Below are 22,564 nucleotides of genomic sequence, written 5' to 3'. Positions count from 1 at the left end.
GAGTTACTCACCTTGAGGGTTTGGCCACTGGCATACTGCTTGTGCCCCAGTGATGGCCACCCATGCATGAGGGGAGGTAGTGGTGGATGGCTATTACCAATATATATTTTATAAATGTAGGAGACCTTTAAAGAATAAATACTATTAAGATAAAATTTAGAAAGACTAGTTCCGCTATTTAGGAGCAGCCTTGCCAGCTTTACGAGACTGAGCCTTTTACCTTCAGAGCAGACTTTCCCTAGAACCCCAGCTCCTGGGACACAGAGGTGGGAGGATCTCTAGTTCTAGGCCACACAGTGAGACCCTGAACTATACACATTTCCATAAAATCCATAATCAAAATAAAAATTATGCTTTTGTTTTGGAGATGTAATCTCCGAAGTAAAATTTAAACATGGCAACTGGATGACTTTAAGTACAGTTTGACTGGAGTTTTAACCAATGTATCACGCTTTACACACTACCATGCAGTATAAAAGAATGAGAATGAAGAGGTGTGCTGGAGCACATACATACATACATACATACAGACAGACAGACACAAACACACACACACACAAGTACATACCTGAACTCTGGTTCCAAAAAATTAGATACAGTATCCAAACAAGTGATTAAATCTAGAAAAGATGTAAAATAATCTCAAATTGTATTCATCTAAATTTTAAAATGTTACTACCTATAACTTTACAAACTTTTGTTAATCAGTTTCTCTCATTTTATGTATCTTCATTTCTGAAACTGTTTCCTTAATACAGCTTTTTACTATATTACCTCCTGAATTCAGAGATCACATGTAGTCATAGAGAAGTAGAGTTTATATATTCTTCAGTGGTTTCCATAAAATACAACCCTCAAGTCAGAGAGAAAAACATTTATTAGTTATTATGACTAAAAATGACCTATGCTATTAATAAAGAGAAACAGAAACAATGATAAAATACAAAAGAGGTAAGTTAACCCCACGGCTCCAATTTTAACTCCAAATGTGCACAGGTGGAAGCAGCGGCAGCGACATCTTCTGGTAACTCTAAAGAAAGCAAGCCTTCTGTCGCAACCAAGGCTCCATGCAATCACTAAGCACATTCAAGTTTCAGCGCTATAAAGGAACTGTAACTTCAACAATTAATATGAATAAAAGCGAACACACCTCTAATTAAAGACCCAGTCCAAGGCACATAAAAAAGTAGCTTTTACTTAAAAACATTAGGTATCTTCCCTTCCTTCTGTTAGGATAGAATACACAGCCCAGATTGCAGCCCACAGCAGGATGCAGGGTTGACCTTACTTCACTGTCAACCTCATCTTCACTTCAGCTCCTGGTTACTTGGCTCTCTCCTGCATCCCTGGGCACACACTCTCCTGCATTCCTGGGCACACACTCTCCTGCATCCCTGGGCACACACTCTCCTGCATCCCTGGGCACACACTCTCCTGCATTCCTGGGCACACACTCTCCTGCATTCCTGGGCACACACTCTTCTGAAAAGCTTTTCTATTGCTGCCCCGTCTCCTCCCAAAGCCTAACTGACTACTAATATTTCAAATTTACTGTCAAAAGAGCTGCCTAGCCCTTTACATATGAAATCCCTTTAGCCACAAACAACACTTCCATTCTATTTGACTTAACCAACACATGCATGCTCCCAGCATAATATGTGTGATAAAAAGACTAACTTGCTGACAGGTCTGTAAAGTTACAGGCATTATTGTAATATCTCATCCTTAGACAAAGGGTAGAACTGTGTTTTCCCTTTTCTGAATTACAAAAATTAGGAATTACTGTGTTTGAGTATACAGGGGACTTTCAATGAACATTTATCATGGAATATCTGGAAGAACTAAAGTTTCTGTTTGTTGGCTTGTTTGGCTACATCCACTCATTTACTAAACCTAAGGGTGAAAACCTGGAAGGAGACTGACTGGAAGGCAATAACAGATCTTGTTATGAGCAGTCAGTGTTGGTTAACTTTGCCAACTTGACACAAACCTAGAAATATCTGGGAAGAGGGAATATCTTTAACTGAGAAAAGTGATACACGGGCAAGTCTGAAGGGTACTGTCTGGATTAATGACTGATGAGAGAGGCCCTGCCCACTGTGGGTGGTATGAGTGGTACTATTCCTGTGCAGGTCATCCCCTGGTCTGTAAGAAAGGATTAGCAAGCCAGCAAGCAGTCTTCATGCCCCCTTCTTCAGTCCCTGCCTTTGAATTCCCAGGATGAGGGACTACAAGCTATGAGATTAAATAAACCATTTCCTCCCCAACTTGACTTTGGTCAAAGTGTTCTGTCAGAGCAGTAAAACCCCAGCTGAGATAGATGCTATTCTACCTCACAGTCAGTACATAAATGTCGCATTAACAGTCTCAGTGCCACGCCCAGATAATCCATCATTTCAGGTAGTTACTCTAAAAGAATATGTTCACTACTCAACTGAAGTATGTCTTATAAGACCCTGGGTGTAGTGTTAAACAGATAGGAATGCAGTGTTTTCAGAGCAACTTGTAGAGATCGATATGTGTGCACCACTGTTAGCTGAACGATCAAGTTAAGTCTGTGTGTTAGGAGTTATCTACAGGGCTCACTGTTACCATGATAGTTCACGGGAAGGGTAAATGGGATGGTTTGCCTATCCACCTTTGCACAGCATCAACAATAATCATTTTCTTCTTTCTTGATCTAGCAACAGAATTTCAAACCTCTAAGGTGAGAAGCTTAGCTTCTGAAAGTAAAAGCCTGCCATGAACAGTACCTGTGTTCTAGCTGCCCGCGGCCTCGGTTACCTTTAGACCACACGCACAATGGTGCTTCAGCACTAGGTCCATGCAGGGCTAAAGCCACACACCAAGCCATGCTAATGTGCAAATAATTACCTGGCTCTCAAATTCCACTGGGGCTGCCCAGAGTTCCTGAAGAGGAAAGTAAGAATTCAAAGTGGACAACTCGGAGAGCCAAAAGACAGAAGACAGGAAGGGAAAACCATGAGTACGAACTCTGACATTTACAGCTCCAGGAAGGCAAATAAAAGCCACGAAATTAAGGATTTAAGAAGTTATATGCCTTTCCTGAAAGCTTTTCCCAAGGAACTAGCTTTCCAGAAAACTGTTATTATGAAGCTCTCAATGAATAAGAACATAGCCGGGGCAAGGTGAATATAGTTAAAAAGAATATATCTGCCCTTACAGGCTCTGACAGCAATGCAGAGGAAGTTATTGTGATAAATTGGAATAGAGTTAAACCTTCAAATTTATAACCAAGTAAATTTTGACAACTGTATTTGGATAATGCAATGGAAGAGAATGTTGGTGTGTCAGTCTTTTTAATAATGCTAGGACAACATGACATCCGTGTATAATGACATATTCATTCTCAAAAGAACTAGTTACCTACCTTAGATACACAAATACTAACTCAAAGTGACCTAAATTTAAGAACTAAAACTGCAGACCTTTCAAATAATACAGGAGTAAATCTTGACTTTGGATTAAGAATTGATACCTTAAAAATGATGGGAACTACAGCAACCCAACTCAAATAACCTGAAGTGATAATGAGAGACTTCTATGCTTCAGAGGATAATATTAAGGAGAAAGCTGGTAACAGGGATTGAGTGAGATTGTCCCCATAGTCTCTGGCATTTGAACACTTGGTCCCCAAGTGGTGAAGATGTTCAGGAAGATTTAGGTAGTGTAACTCCCTGGAGGAAGTATGTCACTGTAGATGGGTTTGAGATTAAACAGCCTTACCTACTTCCAGGTTAATCTGTTTCCTGCATGCCTGGGGTTCAGATGTGAGCTTTGAGCTCTCTGCCTCACCACCAAGCAGTCCCCATCGTTATGAACTCTAGCTCTCTGGAATCATAAGCTCAAATATATTCTTAATCTATAAGTTATGTCCGCATTGGTGTTTTATCACAGTAACAGAAGAACAACTAAGACACTGGCACACCAAATTATTCTTGCAAACCATACATCTGTTAAGAATCTAGAAGCAGCTTTAATCCCAGCACTCGGGAGGCAGAGGCAGGTGGATTTCTGAGTTCAAGGCCAGTCTGGTCTACAAAGTGAGTTCCAGGACAGCCAGGGCTATACAGAGAAACCCTGTCTCGAAAAACAAAAACAAACAAACAAAAAGACTCTAGAAGCAATATCCAAAAGTATTAAAATGTATCATTAAAAAGACAAATGCATATCTAGCCAATGGAATATAGTTTGGCTGCAAAACCAACATAGCACTGGTTACAACCCAAAAGAACTTGGCAAAGCCAAGTAGTGAAAGCCACCAGTCACGGTACCCCACATTATCCTTGATGAAGCATCCAGAACGAGTGTAGCTAGAGACAAGCAGGAGTGGTAATGAGGGTGGAGTGAGTTCAGTGTGATGAATGGAGACCGACTAAGACTAATTGTGGGCTGTTTTGAAGATGTTGGAAAGAATTTTAAGACGTTCTCAAACTGTGGTGAGGATGACAAGAACCTGAAAACTCTGAAAAATAAATTACATACTCTGAGCATGACGGCCAACCTGTATAGGAATTTCATCTTTATAAAGTTGTCATAAAAATTAAAAATAAAGTGGTATTATAAGAATTAATAGCCATTTTACTTTAATATATATCACATCGTTATGGCTGGATAGCATTGGCACAATAAAGAGCCACAGTGGGCAATGCATACAGTTATTTCCCAGCAAACATCAGCTATATAAATACAATAGGTATTAGCGAAATGTCCAGTCAGACAAAGATATGTGCATATGGAGAGTATGCCTCCAAGCGGGAGAGAGTAGGAGAATATATTATTACAAAAATGGATATATCATAGAGCTGAAAGTGATATACACACTTTAGACAAACAAAAGCAGTAAGAAGTCACAGGAAGTAGAGAGAGGGAGGCACCTGGGAGGGAGGAGGGGAGGGAAGAAGGGAGCATAATCAGGTGTGGGAGGAGACACGGGGTGGGAGAGAAGTACAGAGGGTCAGGAAATTGAACAGAGGAGTGTAGCAGTACAGAGTGGGGAACTGGGAGTAGCCATTAGAAAGTCCCAGATGCCAGGAAAGCAAGAAGCTCCCAGGACCAGTGGGAATGACAGTATCTGAAATACCCAAGAAAGGGGAGAAAACCTGTAGAGACCATATCCAGTGGTTAGGCATGGCACCCCTGGTTGAGGGATGGGACCACCCACCCATCTCAAAAATATTAACGCAGAATTGCCCCTGTTTAAAGGAAATGCAGGGACAAAGAGTGGAGCAGAGACGAAAGGGAAGACCATCCAGAGACTGTCTCACCTAGGGATCCATCTCATCAGCAGACACCAAACCCAGTCTGATGCCAAGAAGTGCTTGCTGACAGGAGCCTGGTATGGCTGTTCCCTAAGAGGCTCTGCCAGAGCCTGACCAATACAGATGAGGATGCTCACAGCTAACCATTGGACTGAGTATGGGGACCCCAAAGGAGGTTTAGGGGAAAGACTGAAGGAGCTGAAGGGGTTTGTAACCCCATAGGGAGAACAGTATCAATGAACCAGGCTCCCCCCCCCCCCCAGAGCTCCCAGGGACTAAACTACCAACCACAAGCCCTTGGTCCTATGAAGGGGGATGCAAAGGCACTGAGGCAGGAGTGGGTGGGCAGGGGAAGCTCCCCCATAGAAGCACAGGGGAGGAGGATGTGATAGGGGGTTTGCAGGAGAGAAACAGGAAAGGGGAATAACATTTGAAATGTAAATAATAAAATAACCAATTTTTAAAAAGAAGAAGTCAGGGAAAGCTCAATACTTAACTTTTAAGAGGTATGTCCAGTATGAACTTTACTGCAAAGGCAACATCTGATTAAAACTTTAACTGGGTGATGAGGTTTGGGGTATGTGGAGCTGAAGGTAGGTACAAAAAATCAAAGGTGAAGGTGCATGCTCACTACCTATGAAGCCACGGTGAAACAAAGTGAAAAGAGCAATAGGCAATTGAATCCTATAGGGTCCTGGAGGCAAGGGCACTTGGCAGAATAAGATGGGAATTTCATCTTAATAAGATCACACTACTACTATATTAAAAGCAGAGTCAAAGAGAAGGGTAGAAACAAAGGTCAGAAAGAAATCCATTATCGTAATTGAGGTCAACGCTGACAGTAACTTCAACTGCAGTGGCTAAGAGTGGAGCTGCGGACATGTAATCAGATTTTCATATACCTCAAGGAATGGCAGATGATTAGGAAGTTTAGAAATAATGGCAAGATCTTTGGACTGAATAACTTAAAAGACCAGCTCAATATGTAAAGTATTTAATATTGAAATAATAAATATTGATGTGGAATCTACTTGGTTACTCTGAACTGCCAGAACATCAGTGCTCTACTAGATATGCAGACAGAGTATAGTAATAATAATCACATGCTTAGCTAAGAGCTTCTGCACGGGGCTTTTCTATAACTGCTAGTCAAATACATATGTACAAGACTGCGCGCACGCGCACACACACATACGCACACGAACATGTGCACACACATTATTATACAGCATGTTACTTCTCTTCAGGGCCCTTCACTCTTGCTCTTCTGTGCAGCTCAAGGAGAAACCAGCACCCCCAGAGGCAGCACTACACTAGCTGTCGCAATAGAGTCTAACCCAGAGGGAGTGCAATCTTAAGTCCCACCCAAAGCCCCATCCACCCTCTAACCCTGAAGGGCCAGACTCAGCTATATTTTGGTAGAGACCATCCTATTTTTCTACAGCAACTTGAAATTTAACACCATTGCACACAATATTGCAACAATTTTTATACAATTAAAAAATAAATTTAAATATAATTTATAGAGAACTTTGCAAGTGCTCTATGAACATGTATTTACACATACTTTAAAACCTTTGGCTGACCCATATATAACACTGTACATATAACTTTTTTATGCCAGCAAATCATTTAACATAGAACACATTAGTTTCTCTCTTAGAATAGGCTATTTTGATTGACAACCCTAACTAACTTTTTCTGACATAGCGTAATTATGACTATTTTAATTTAGACTTTCCCTAAGTCATACTTTAGTCTGTTCTTGATTGAACTGCAAAAACTCCCAGTAGCATTAGGAACCATTATATAACAGTTTACACTATATTATATAAAACATACACATGTGGTATGTAATATTTTGTACAACTATAATCATTTCTTTCTACAGGAATAAAACCTAAATGTAACAAAACATCAAGTACTGTTCGTAGGTGACAATATTTACTTACTAGAACTGAGAAAACAGGGGAAAAAAACCCTACATATACACTTACAAACTCTACTCTTTCATTTCCTCTAAAATTCCTTAAAAGGCCAGCTCCCCACAACCTGAGGGAGTCCCTGGCATAGCAGCACTGTTTTAATTACTTTACTTAAGGGTATGTAGATGTCTTTGTTTAGAAACAAGAGGATGTGGAATATAGATGATTTCTCTGATCAATACTTAGAGGCAGAGATTAAGTATTAGGCTTCTCTTAGACAATGATACCTGAGGAAGCAGAGCTCTATAACAGGGGGTTGGGCACATTTCTGTGATGAAGAGTAAGATTTCTTAACAACGATGTAAAGAACTGGCTAAGCTGCCTAAGTAGTTAACAGTATAATTAGATAGGCTGTAAGCCACATACAGTTAATGTCATCAAATGAGACACCCCCCCACCCCCATCTAACTTCCCACATACATTCAACACCATGTTTCTTTTGTCATCTACACAGCATCTAGGACACTAGGAACTAGTGTCACTAGTCACCAGTGACTGTTTGCCTTAACTCAGTGAAATACCTATGTGGTTCTTTCACAGAGTTTCTAAGTTATCAGAATCCCCAACAACACAGAAAACACTAGAGACAGGATGGTCACGAGGCGGTGGTGGCGCACGCCTTTAATCCCAGCACTCTGGAGGCAGAGGCAGGAGGATCTACAAGTTTGAGGCCAGCGTGGTCTACAGAATGAGTTCCTGGATGGCCAGGACTGCACAGAGAAATCTTGTCCCCTCCCCCAAAACAAAACAAACATAAAAACAAAACCCAAACAAAACAAAAACAGAGCCAGGATGGCACACTTCAGGTTGTTTGTATGTTTTCATCCCATGGGCTGAAATGCCTCTTTTGGCCCACCATTTCAACAGATTCATTCTATTTTAAATTTTGTTTAAGATTCGTCCTCTCTGCAAATGTGGTGAAACTGCAAATCAATACGCTTGTTGCCTAAATTAACACTAAAATACAGTTTTCTGGTATGCTATTTATATTACCCACACACGACTGTGTGGGTTCCTTTTTCATCTGCCTATAAACAAGGGCACATCTGGAGATAGGAATATAAATGGAAGCTTCACTAACAGCTTCACTACATTCTGAGTTTTAAAACGTGTGTAGGACACGACAATTACAAAAACTAAAACCGCAGCATGGCAAATACAAACAGAAACCTGACTAAAAGCAGACCCTGACATAAAACTGATCTTGTGTCACCACTGTGCAGTCAAGGCAACAAACAGTCTGAAAAATTCATACCCTAGTGTCAAAAGCAAAAACACTCCACATGGAAGAAAAAGTAACCAGCAACAGAAACTAAAACTCTATTATAAAAATATATATCTCTATCTATCTATCTATCTATCTATCTATCTATCTATCTATCTATCTATCTATCTATCTATTTATTCTGCCCTATGTGTCACAATATTTTACACTCTGATGTAAGACTGAAGTAATGGGAAAAAAATCACAAAATATGTAGTTAAAAGAAAGAAACAATCAGAAAACCTTTATGACATTGGTGTTGATTCTAAAAACACTTCAACATCCTGCAACCACGACCCGCCAATGGGGTGTTTTCAGGCTCAGCTGTTCAGAAGTCTTACGTTCAGTGTCAGCACACTCTAGGGTAGAACACCTATGAGAGCTCACGCTAGGAAGAGAATGCGGATCCATACTGACCGTTCTGTGTCACATAAACTATTTACTACTTTCCTCCAAAACAATAAAGGCATGTTTAGGCTCCCTACTCCAAAATTCTGGGTTGGCGAGACCCAAAATAATGTAGTATTACCTTTAACATTTTGATTCAAACCTCTCTAAAATGTGTCTAAATTGTAATTTTCCAATCCTGTGTGTACACACCTACCTACACACCAGTTATGGAACATACAGAGGAACACTGCCTTGAGGAATTTGAAACAAACTAACTAACTTTCTTTCTTTCTTTCTTTCTTTCTTTCTTTCTTTCTTTCTTTCTTTCTCTCTTCCTTTCTCTCTTTCTTTTTCTCCTTTCTTTTTATATACCTTCTTAAAAATTTTTTTAAAATTTATTTTATGTATATGAGTACATCATTGCTATCTTCAGACATATCAGAAGAGGGCATCAGATCCCATTACAGATGGTTGTGAGCCACCATGTGGTTGCTGGGAATTGAACTCAGGACCTCTGGAAGAGCAGTCAGTTCTCTTAACCACTGAGCTATCTCTCCAGCCTGAAACTTGCAATGTATGATGTAAGCTCACTGCTATGTAACAAAAGTTCTAGAACCACTATTGAAAATACTTTTAGAAGTTGGCCAGGGTTGACGTGATTCGAAAGCAGAAATTTAGATCACACATTTATAGAATTGATTTTATTTTTCAAGTCCAATTGAATGCTGTTTTAAACAGAATTTTATGTGTATGCTTTTCCTGCATGTATGTATGTGCACCCCATGTATGCCTGGCACCCTCACATGTCAGATGAGAGTGGTAGGTCACCTAGAACTGACGTTAGCAACACTTATCAACCACTGTGTAAGGGTTGGGAATGACCCTGGGGTCCTTTGGAAGAATAACAAGTACTCTTAGCTGCTGAACCATCTCTCCAGCTCTAAATGATGTTTTTGAATTGAAATTTACTCTTGAAAATAGTTGCATTTATTACCAACCCTGATTGAGAGATCTGAGTTACAGAGTTATGAACTCTGAGAGGCTAGCTCTGACTCTTACTGAGACCAGCAGCAACTCAGGAGCCCTTCTCTGTGGAGAACCTCCTTAGTTCTTGCTCCTATGTTCCGGATACCTCAAGGGCTCACACACATCTTTTCAGAAATTCCAGTTGGGATGTGATGTGATTCTGCCAGTTCACAGCAGAGAGGCTGTGGTGATTTGAACAGGATATCTTGGGCACTGCGATACTTGGTCTCCGGTTGGAGATGCTGTTCAGGGAGGCTTTAGGGGTGTGGCCTTGGTGGAGGAGGCACGTCACTGGAGTCTGGCTTTGAGAACTATTTTGACTTTTCTCTCGGTTTCTTGCCTGCAGCAACTTGGAGTTATGAGCTAAAATAAACCACGCTCTCCGCCAGCGAGTGGGGGACGCAAATTCTCAGCTTCCTGTTCCAGCTGCCCTGCCTCTGCTCTGCCATCATGGACTCTTGTTCCTGTCCTTCCGGAAATGTAAGCCCAACACACCCTGTCTCCTGTCTTTGGCCGTGGCATTTTTAGCACAGCAAAGGAAAGGTAACTCCTCGGACCGCCCTAAGGCTTTGTGGCGCCCCCTTTCTGCTGTTATTCTGTTTGCCTGCAGTGACCAGGGAGCACTGTCCCACAGTAGATGCAAGACACTCTCTTTGGTGTAAAAGGAGGAAAAAGGAGAAAAAGCCTGGTAACTACTGCTCACTGATAATTAAAAACAAGAACAGGAAAGAGGGAAACACCCCATGATGTTTTAAAAACAAGAAACAAAAGTGGAAGGGGATGCTAGGGAAAGACCCCAGAATGACATGGGCATCGACAATTCTGGGCCCCTTCAAGAGAGATTTGCCATCAGCAAAATCTCTCATTATAACTTAAAGCACAAAGACAACAAATTCTAATTCTCTGAAGTGTGTTCTTGTAGAAAGTTAATCTGTCCATGTCTTTAAAAATTGACATCACTCTAATGTTTGTATCACATGACCTTTTAATTCTTGGAAGAGTATCTAGCACACACACACACACACACACACACACACAAACCTGGTCAAGTCACTCTACCAAGTCTAAAGCACAAAATGTAAGAGACCATAACTTTGCGTGTGTTCTGATACAAAATAATGAAGTCACCCTATCTTACACAAAACTGTGACTCTATACATACTATATAGTATGCATATATAGTATATATACATATAAACCATAAGACATACATTAGCAATCTTTGTGAGAGTCTATGAGAAACCAAGCAGCTGCTGAAGCAAGACTGTTCACACATACACATTTTATTCTGTTACTCTAAATTTCAACTAGACTCCTTAGCTAGGGACAAGTAGCGATGATCCTTCTATGTATTTACGGAATTTAGTGGCAGCTCAGTTTCCTGGATGGAAACAAACTGAGATCTTAACCAAAGCCAAACAGCCTCTGAGTAAAGTGAGTTCCTAGAAAAAAAAATGTGACTGAGAGGCCACCCAAGAAGTAATAAGAAATTCAGCCAGTGTTCCCTCAAATATGTTTTTGCCAACTGACTTCAGTCAAATTAAACTATGTTTGATGAACGGGACAGGACATACAAAACTCCATGCTTTCAGATGTCAATTGGGAAATGGGGTTTCTCAAGATTGTCCCCTTGGGAAGTGTTAGTATCAAGTTCCTAAGGAGCCTATCTCTAGTTTGGAATAGAGATTTGTAAGTCTTCAGTGTGCTGACTCTGTGGCATTACCAAGAATGCCAGAGATCTTAAGACAGCCAGCTTGATTTACCCGTACCAGTTCCCAGAGCTCAACGGTCTCATCTTTGGGAGGCTCTTGAACTTTTTTCATTTAAAAAGCATGAAGTTAAAGTTAATTTTTAAATTTAAATGGCCAACTTAGAATATTTACTGTTGAACATAGGAATAACCATCTATTTTCTAATGCAAATGGCTGTTTCCATAGTCCTTCCAATGACACCGCTTCTGAGCTGCCTTCTTCAGTGCCTCTAATAATGAAGATGAAACACAAGCCACTGCAGTGTTTTCTGTTAGAGACCAAATACATTCTGGATTCTATTCTATGTAATATCCTTGACTTTAACCCCTCATCCCCTTTAGATCCTAAACATGAACAATGAGAAAAGACCTTGTTATGTCCGGCCTCAGCATTTCTTAGGACGCTCTTGCTGATATGAGAGCTGAGTCTTTGTAAGCAACAATATGGCCTTTTATACAGAATTGTGAAATTGTATCTTGTAGATAGTAAACCTTTAAGTTGATACAGTTTACCTCAATGTTTTACAGATTTCTGTTAAAATTAAGACAGTTTGTGTTCTAATCTCACAGAAATAAAAAACCAATATTTCTTCTACTAAGGAAAAGAAAGTTCAAGGACTTTTTATAACCATCCATACAGTCACGTTTCAGTGCAGACCCAGATCTTCCTGGCGTGTGTGCATTATGAGATGCTCAGGCTTCCTGTTCTACTCCAATGTCAGATGGCGGGCATTTGAATCATTTCCTTCTTGCTGTCAGAAATGACACAATGTGGGACTATAGTATAAAGTGAAAATTACCTTCTTTATCTATAACTGAGTATGAAGCCAAAAATCCTCGCCCAGCAGCATGGGTTCCACTCATGAACAGCACTGTGACTTCACTGCCTTTGGACTCAATTGACTGATTCATTTGTAAACCCAGACCACAGTATTTGCCTAGGAATGAAAGAAAAGCATGCATTTAGTATGACTCTCATAAGGTCAGTATTTGTAATGCACATAACAACGTAATACAATAAACCAGTTGCTAAATTAATAGAAAGAAATAAGTAAACTTAGGTTAAAAATCAAATTATTATGGAGGAAAAACTGAATGCCAAGTAATAACTATTTAACTGATTCAAAACAAAACAAAACAAAAGCCCTAAAGATTTTTAACTAAACTTACAGAGATTTAATTTCTGTAAAAGACAGATATGCTTTACCAAACCATGATGAAATAGCTTTAGAACTAGGCATTGCAGACAGGGTGGTAGCAGCAAATAAGAGATTGGTCAGCAGTGTTTATACAGGGTTCCCTCGGGGCCTCCTAGTTTCACCTCAGCACATTCCTCAAAATGTCCTCAAGCTGAAGCTATGCAGTTTTATTTCTAGGTATTATCAGATCTTTCTTGATGTTTCGGTGATCAGGTGGACTCGCATGGCCTCAGCTATGAACCAGAGACTCAGTACTTAACGTCTGCCCATAGCCTTGACCTGAAACTCAGGTGCATGTATTCAATGTGTAACACATATGTATAACAATATATACACTTAGAGCAAATCTAAGTGAACTAAGATAGAAGAGAGAAGGAAATTATTGACACAAAATAGCCACCAATAGGTGATTAAAAAGGATTTCCTTATGTGGCTTGTAATGGAACCAGTAAATCTGGAACAGAGAGTCCTAGAAATTGTTTCAAACTGTTGCGACATCATCATTTGAATAAGAATAATGTGCATTTCACATGATATCATTCATCACTGGAGAAATGATATTAAAACCATGATGATATATCATTACACATCCCAAGCTGTAGTCAACAGAACAGTTTATTAAGTATCAGGAAGGGTGTGGAGAAATTAGAACCTTTACAAATTAATGGCAGAAATAAAACAGACAATTCTGAAACAACTTGGCAATTTATAAACAGTTATCTATGCAGGAGAAAAGAAATACACCCACAGAGTATTCCGAAAATGAGCCAGAATATTTGCTAATTTAGACAGGGGTGAGGCTGTTGATGGGAAAAGCCAAAGGCTGCTGCTGTGGGAGGAAGAGAGCACTGGACACTATAGATCTGCTCCAAAGTATCATTAGCCCCCTTCCTAATGAGGGAGTAATATGTGGAAGAAAAAAGATGGGGCATGAGAGAGAATGTGTGTGTTATCTTTATGTTAGTGTAAGAAGTGTACTATAGGCTTAAACATCAGGTAGTCATTTCTCAACTCTCTAGAAGTTCCAAGTTCTGAAGAATATCAAAATATACCAGTAAGGGAGTGCAAAGATAGCCAATAGAATGACAGGAATATTTGCAATCTACAAGTCCAAAAGGAACTCATAACTGGACTGACTATATTTACAGAACTCCTACAAATGAATAAAGATACAAACAAAAACAGAAGAGCCAGGCACTGGGACACATGTCTGCAGCTGAAGCAAGAGAATCATTTGAGGCCATGAGTTCAAGGCCAGCCTCAGCAACATAGTGAGATTCTGGGAAAAAAAAGAGGTGGGGAATTAACCAATAGAAAAAGTACAGAAAAATCAACACTCTTCACAAGAGAAAGCATTCAACTGGTTCATAAACGTGACCATGCACAGCGTGAGCCATCATGGAGACACAAAGCGAATTATAAGGCAGCCTCAGCACACATCCTAGACAGTGATACCAATAAAATTAGAGAACACTGCAGTGGAGTGAGGTACAACTCAGCACTCACTGCAGTCACTGAAGCCCCTAGATATGTCCAGAAATCCAAGCATTATCAACAAATGACCCCGAACTCTCCTGGGTATAGAAACGCGTGCTGAGTCCAGAGTGGACGGCTAGCAGTTACCCAAACCTGGTCACACCACAGGAAGAACTTCATCATTTTTAGTGTGAAGTTGGACTCACTTCTAAGTTTTCTACATAGTATATAATGCTAACACTGCAACAAACATCATTCTAACACATGTTAAGTTCTCCAGTGCTGGCTCTTTAAGAGTACCACCCAAGCCAACTCCACTCAGTATGGTATCCTCAGTATAAAAACAGCGCTACCTTAATCAAACCAACAAAACATCTGAAACTTTAAAATTCTTCACTTATGTAAAACATAGGGAAGGAATGCAGCTGGTTTTAAAGTCTTTGGTTGTAAGTATAACTGGCCCCAGAAATATTCTCTCTTGGGATTGCAGCTGACTGAGGCATGCAGGAGTGCTAGCATGGCAGACCAAAGCATCCTAATACAAAGATTACAGCATCCGGAGGGATCAAAGTATCCACTTAGTATGACTGATTTGCCCTGTCACTCTTCTGAGTAGACCTTCCCCCACCCTTGTGATACTTCCACAAGAAGAGAGACTTCTCTAAGAGAGACTTAAGAGGTATGATAGGTCCTACAGATTCACATGGTTGAAAAAGAAAACCAGTTCTTACAAGTCCTCCTCTGATATGCACATGCATTCACAGACATATACACAAATAAGTGTAATTATTTTTAAAAATTATTTTCTGAAGGCCAGTTTGGTGGCACATGCCTGTAGCTAGTACTCAGGATGCTGAGACAGGAAACTTATTCGAAGCCTGAGGCTAGCCTGTGCTACACTATGAGGCCCTGCCTCAAAAGATCAAACAAACAAACAAAAAAAAACGAGCTACCTTCCAGAAAACCAACAAACTTCTGTCTGGCTAAAAGTAAACTTCATATTCTATTTAAATGTCTTGATAAAATCTTCTAAAAGGGTGTTGTTAAAAGATCCTGGCTCTTCTAAAGCTCACAGCTTTGTAAGGATAGCGTAGGATAGTGTAAGGATAGTCCCTATGCCAACCACTGTTGTCTAAAAAGCAGAGGGTCGCACTTGTAAAACCAGTCCTGTTGCCAAGCAACAGGGCAGCATGCACGGCACGCCAAGAAAGCTCTCTCAAAGCTTTTCTCGAAAAATAAACTTTTATGCGAAATATCAAAACTTTAAATCACTCCTAAGAAGACCCACAAATGAACCAACTGTACCTCAAATGGATGACATAAGCACAGGGAAGGTCTGGAAGAGAAGGGAAGGTTGGTTGGTTGTAACAGTGTAGAGGCGTTCCCTCAGGTGAAGACCCAGACAAATAATTTTAAGTAACAGGCTCCTGCAGGCATGGCCAACCAACCGCCTACAATCCAGGAACTCACTTAGAGCAGCACGAGATCTTTGCTTTTGTAAGCTCATTGCACAGCTCTTCAGGGTTAACTACAATGAGAGCTAGATATCTCACTAAGAGAGAAGTGACTTAGAGCACGCGCATGTGGTGGCGTGGATATGCTTGGCCCAGGGAATGGCACGATTAGGAGGTGTGGCCTTGTTGGAGCAGGTGTGCTACTGTTGGAGTGGGCTTTGAGATCTTCTTCTAGCTGCCTAAATTATAGTCTTCACCTGGTTCCCTTCTGAACAAGACGTAGAACTCAGCCCCTTCTCCAGTGCCATGCCTGTGTGGATGCTGCCATGCTCCCACCTTGATGTTAATGGACTGAACCTCTGACCCTGTAAGCCAGCCCCAATTTAATGTCCTTTGTAATCGCTGCCTTGGTTATGGTGTTTCTTCACAGCAATGGAAACCATAACTAACACAACACAGAAAAGAATTAAATGAATCATATAATGAGTATTAGATAACAGTTAAAATATCAGTATGAACTCAACATCTTAAATAAATACCACTAAATATAAAAACATGTATGCATACAATTACTTATGCATGCATGCACTGTGGCTCGATGCATAGCTGCACATCAATGTATGAGTCTGTGTGCAGAGGATATGGCAGCCCACCATTCCTGAACTAAAAAAAAAAAAAAAAAAAAAAAATGAGTCTGATTTCTAATTTTATTGTATACTAAAAGAACAAAAGATTTCTTGAAGAAATAATGAATTGTAAAATCTGGGCAAGATAAATTTAAAAATTCTGTGCCTTACATTAAGGACTAACATATATATGTATATATAAGTCAAGACTCTTTTCCCCTTATTCCAACACAGTCTGCGTCAGTGGGGACAGACTGCAGATCTGGAGAGCTGTTTTAGACTCTATCATTAAGCATGGCACTTGTGCACCAATGTTTCTATTCATGGTAGTACTACAGAGACTTATTCCAAAACCGTCTTTACAGTTTAGCAGCTCAGAAGTCAGCTATAAACAACAAGGTTGCTAACAGACAGACATAAAGAGAACAAGAGGTCGCTGTCCAGCTGCAGCGTAAACCGATCCCTTGTCAGTTAAACACATCCTAATGAGTTCAGGACTTAAAACATCCTTCCTCTAGAAGCCATTCTATTTGTTTCCTCTAACTGATTACTCCAGACTACTACTTCTTAGGGAAAATAAATTTAACACTTATAAAACCCCAAACCTAAGTTTCAATACTAAAATGGATGGGGTGTATTTGAGCCTGCCTCTGTTCTGAAGGGGCAGTGAGTCAAGACTAGAGAAGATAAAGAACTCAGAACCTACATCATTGGAGTCTGGAAGCCCTTATGCTTGTCTTTCTTTTTATAATCCAGTGCAGAGAGGCACCGGCCAGAATGTTAAATGCCTATTTTGAAAGCATTTCACTTCCCTGCGATGTGTCAGGAAACACATCCCTACCATTAACACGGATGTGTGTCAGTAGTGACAGGTGCAGGTGTTCTATGACACATGCATGAGGAGGCAATGTGGCACAAAAGCTGAGCTTCAGCACGGGCCATCAGTACTTGGTCCTTTGGCCTTCCTGGAACTTTGTACATTGTGCAAAGGATAGAGGAGGGGAGGAAAAAGCAGAAAAAATGGGAAATAAAAGGTGGCTATTAAACACTTTAAGCGATTAAAAGGAGACCATTAAACACTTAACACATGCCAGCAGGGTTAAGTATGATTCCATGCCTTTAAAAGTAGAAGACTGAAACCTGGGCAGGCTCATGGCTGGTGGGAAGGACTTCCACAAGGAGGTCCTGGATGCTGGCTAGACAGAGCAATGTCAAACCCATGCCCCCAACGTGTCCCGGGCCTCTGTTGTTCTTCCCTGGTCACAAGGCCATGGTTCATTGCCCAAATACAGAATTCACTAACTTATTAAAAACGTTATCCTGGAAACACTCAAATATTAGAATGTTAGCTCCTACATGACCCCTTTGGCTTATCCTTTTCTTACCCTCTTTCTTAAAGAAATACTTTAAAACCATTTTCACTCCTAAAACAATCATTCTTTATTATCAGTGAATGACCAATGCCTCCTAAATTTCTTTAATAAGCTTAAAAATATCTTTCAAACACCATACACCTAGGACCCAGGACTTGGATAATTCAAACCGGATTTGACCTTTGAGCTTTCTTTCTGTGATGTAGTGCCCATGGTCCCAGAAAATACTATGTAACCTGTCAATGGATGAGAGCAAATAAATTGCCCTACCCTGTTGCAACACCCATGAACCTTGACAATTTTGCAAGCATGGCAAGAAATGCATAAAGATGGAACAGATAGCACTTGCGTGCCTGTGAGTCTAATTGAACTTATAGCCCACAGCACAGGAGGGAAACCTGATCAGCTTCCCAGCGAACTAGTGAGTGCAAGGAGCTTAGAAGACAATGTACTACTGCCACTCAGCTAGACAAGCACAGTTCCTGACGACATTCTAAATTTTATCCTTACACCTAGGTGTGCCTTCCAACCCTTTCAAAGAAGTCTCTCTACAGAAAATGGATACCATCACAGAAAAGCACAAGTGGCCACAATGCAGACATGAACAGATCATGGGGAGTCCAGTCCCACTGGATATCACAGCTCCTGCACTTATGGTTCAGGTTGCATTGCAGAAGAGGTGCTATATCTACTCCAGTAGTGACAAGCGCGACAGGCCGCGAAAACCTGGGCGCTGTCCCGAGGCGAAAAGTTCATGGAAACTTAGTCTCCTGGAACCGTGGCATCCTGTATAATGAATGCTCCAATGTCCTTGCTTTAGTTGGTGAGCGGATCTGTGTGCTTTCCCTTAATATTGCTTTATTACAAGTGCTCCTAAGGATTGATATTTTGACATATAGCTAAGTTAGATTCTAGGCAGTCCTTGATCCGACCTTGGGCATGGATAGCTAAGTCACTGCCCTACACAGAAATTTACCATTACCTAGAAAGAAGGAAGTTTGTGACCTAAAGTGGAACCAGAGTAGATACTTAGAACTATAGATAGCTGAGTTACACCCATACATGAGTATTTACAATGGCTTAGGGGGAAGGCGGACTAGAGTAGGAACTATGGCAAGGGCACGAAGCCCTTGCCCCTGGCTTCTAAGATTAAGTGGACCTTAGGTGGAGCTGTTTTTGATCCCAGTTGTTAACATTGAATTTTATCCCAGTTGGTTCCTGCCCGTTCTGCTGTGTTTGCATTCCTCTGTTTTGTGTAAGAATCCAGTAACCTTTTTGTACCTTGCCGGTGTGTCACCCAACTTCCCTATTTTCTTCTGTATAAAAAGTTTGATGCTTGATTTGACAAATTACATTCAGATCCACACTCCCTTGTATCGAGTCTGTCTGTCAATCGCCACCCACTCCTTGCCCACCTGCGACTAGAGACCCATTCCACGCAGACAAGGGACCAAAGAGGGGCAGAAAGATTCTAACAGCTGGAAGAGCAGGAAGTACGCAGTGAAACAGCCTCTCCTAGAAATGGCCACATAAACAGGACCAGAACCATGGCAATAGCAAGGGATATTCTAATGTAGAAGGGGAGAACATTTTCAGGGGTCCCACCCCAGACAGAAACTAACAGGCTACTAGTGGCTGCTGAGAGAAGAAAAATGACTAACTCTCAGGAAGTCCCCTTATTGGGCTTCCAAGGCAGAGTGGTCAGCTCTGTAGTTATATACACACAAACAACATCCCCCAGACCCAGCAGGCTGTATTTATATGTACTTATGCACACACATACACACATGCTTAAAGAAAAAGAGGCTATCAACTTGAGAGTGGGGTGCATGGGAAGGGCTGGAAGAAATGTGAGGGGGGCGTGATGGAACTCTATTCAATAAAGACCTTATTAAAAACATAAAAAATTGAAAAAGCAAGCAAAATTAAAATTTAAAATGTCTTTAAAATTAGCCATCCTCAATTCTCAATCCGAGTAACCAGGACCTAGTCATAGCTTTCGGCGCCTTCTCCTTCGCATTCTCCTCCTACCTCTGACACATTATAATATGTGGACGAAATGAGACCACTTGTTTTGACAGAGCTTCTCCTATTTTAGTTTTAACTTAGTCCTTATGGGCACATATACTTTATTTTCCATCTTCTGTGTGTTCGTTTTCACTGCTGTCTCAGTTACACTCACAGAGTCCTCCTGAGAGCCCTCGGAAGCGCTATCTACACATCTCCCACCAGTGCTACAGGTCCACGGTGGCCACACTCTCCAGAGGCATAAGTTCTGACAATCTCACCCAACATTGTATGGTGAAGGTATGGAGGAGCTACTCAAGCTACCAGGGTAACCAAAAATTCCTGCGAACTCAGAGGCTATCAATCAGCAGCAGGAAATGGGCTAGGATGAAAGACTCAGCTAGGGATGGAGGAGTCAGAGGGTGACCATAGCTGGACATAACAGCACATTCCTACTGTAATTCTGAAAAATGTTAAATGTTGATCCCAATATATGCTTCCAAATAAACTCAGAGAAGTCGAGTGGTCTTTACTTTGTATCAGTTCACTAAAACCTTTACAGGTTTCAGCCTTTTGTAACAGAATGGCAGTGATCTCTAAGCCAAAGCGTCTAAATCTTGGAGGCAAAGTAGATTTTCCTGGAAACCTTTTATAACTCCAAGGCTTCTGTCTCACACAATCAAGTTCAATCTGTTGGATCTGGATGGAAAGCAGGTCTATAGTGTGTAAGTCTCCCAGGTGTCTGTTACACGGTTCTAACTGAGAACCTCTGCTCTTACACTAGGAATACAGTCACCATTCTGTTCTTTGCACCTACTCTGCAATCACACGCTGTTCCAGGCTCTTCACACACACACACACACACACACACACACACACATACACACACACACACAACTGAGAAAACAGTGGTCACGTGCTCCCAACAGATCACAGCAGGCTAATGGCAGATTTAGGCTTTAATCCGAGCAGTTTGGATTCCAAACCCATGATCAGTATGCTACACTGTGTCCTGACCATGCATCACTTATATCCGAATCCTCTTGACTATAAATAAAACGATCAAAGGGAACATAAAATCTACCTTCTTAGAAGCAGTACAGTGGCATCCTGCAGGAAAGTAACCAAGTGTGTCTTACACGAGGGTACCATGTGCATCTTGTACGAGGGTAACCATGTGCTAATAAGACTAGCATCCCCTCTTCACAAAAGAAGATTCAATTTGAGATTTCTATATTGTCTACAATGTTTTATGTGCCAGTTAGTTAGTATTAAGTAACAAAAACCGCTTCAGTTTTAAAACTTAAGGAAACAATAGATAACATGCATTAATGCCTTACCTATTTCCGTTCTGCTGACTCCAATTCCATTAAAGATTTTCAGGTAATTAAGGTGACAATAATCAGAATCTTCAATGTCAAAGTCACCGAATTTGATGCGAATCCTTTCTCCCGTCCTGACTCGAATCTCCCATTCACACACAGTGCTGTTAGGATAGGTATGTGGGTAGTTGATGGATGTAAGGGTTCCACTCTCAGGGCCTAGTACAGTGTGTCCACATCCATCACCTAAAAATACAAAAACAAAACTCCAAATGGATGGTTCTCCCTCCTCAAGCTTGCATGTAATCAGCGTCAATACACAGACCTATAGCAGTGCAGGAGGACAGCACATATTGACAGAGGCAGTTCTTCCTTTTCAAAGAACACAGCAGACAACACGGTTCTTAGCACATCTACTCAAGATGGAGAGAAGGAGCCAAGAGAAGGCAAGTCAAAATCAACAATGACGAACACAATTCAAAGTACTATAACTTATAAGTTCAAAAGACTTTCCATGTGAACATACAGTTATGCAGTACTTAAAGACATACTGAAATAAATCCTATTGTTAAGAGACTATCACCATGTATTTACAGTAACCAGTCAAAGTAAACACAATGTGGCCAGCTGCTAAAGTCTCTATGAGCAGGGGCAGGATTTTGAGAAAACACTAATGCATGCCAAGATGTCCTAGACAACTGGCCATCTTCAGACAAGGGACTACAGCTAGATTTGGTGAGGTTTCCTTCTATATTCCATTGAAATTGGGCTGTGTGACTTCTCCTCCCAAATTTCCCTCTCATAATGAAAAGGAAGAGACACAAAGTCAATGGCTGACTGCAGAAATGACTTTAATATCTTAACAGCAGGATAACTTTGTTTCAGAAATTTCTTCAGCAACTGAGTATCAAGTTTTAGTAACAGCATATTGTTTGCATCTTAACTTTCTCACAGATGATTTTTAACTGAGTATAGAAGTCATTAACAAAATGTACATTTAGAAGATTCAGCTGTTGCTCCCAAGGTAATGTTCAACATTCAGTAACAACGAGATTCAGTGAGTCTCTTTTTAATAGGATGATAAATACATCCCGTTTTAAATAATGGGGTTTCCGCCTTTAAAAGAACTACTCATTATCATCTTTTGGAATAGTATAGAACTTATAGAAAACATTAAAATTGACACTTGTGGGTTTAACTTAATCATTACAGGCATGGATGGTGGTAACAGAATTCCCCTCATGTTATTACCTAACAATGTACTATGCATTTCATTCACTAGAACAAATTAAACGTTACAACAGCTTAGTAGTATAGGGCTGGTAAGAGGTGGGGCAAGGAAGTATGCAGTCACTGACAGCAATAGAGTAACTTCAATTTACCAAAAGGCAGTTTCATGTCCACAATGCA

General features: G+C 40.7%; 1 protein-coding gene across 5 annotated transcripts in view; it reads right to left on the bottom strand.

The window, feature by feature from the left end:
• The window catches only part of Dcbld2 (discoidin, CUB and LCCL domain containing 2), a 61,211-nt gene that overhangs the window by 23,785 nt on the left and 14,862 nt on the right, over window positions 1-22,564 (bottom strand). For 4 of the 5 annotated variants that reach the window (NM_028523.3, NM_001356484.1, XM_006522624.2 and 1 more), the window contains exons 2-4: window positions 21,173-21,400; window positions 12,498-12,635; window positions 569-620 (exon numbers count right to left, since the gene is read on the bottom strand). In NM_028523.3, the coding sequence (NP_082799.2) occupies window positions 569-620; window positions 12,498-12,635; window positions 21,173-21,400 (418 nt within the window). The remainder of the gene's footprint in view (window positions 1-568; window positions 621-12,497; window positions 12,636-21,172; window positions 21,401-22,564) is intronic. The other variant, XM_011246022.2, reaches the window with a different exon arrangement.

Source organism: Mus musculus, chromosome 16 (assembly GCF_000001635.26).
Source record: "Mus musculus strain C57BL/6J chromosome 16, GRCm38.p6 C57BL/6J".
Classification (NCBI taxonomy): domain Eukaryota; kingdom Metazoa; phylum Chordata; class Mammalia; order Rodentia; family Muridae; genus Mus; species Mus musculus.
The sequence above is the reverse complement of the archived record's forward strand: the minus strand, read 5'-3'. Positions and strand labels throughout refer to the sequence as shown.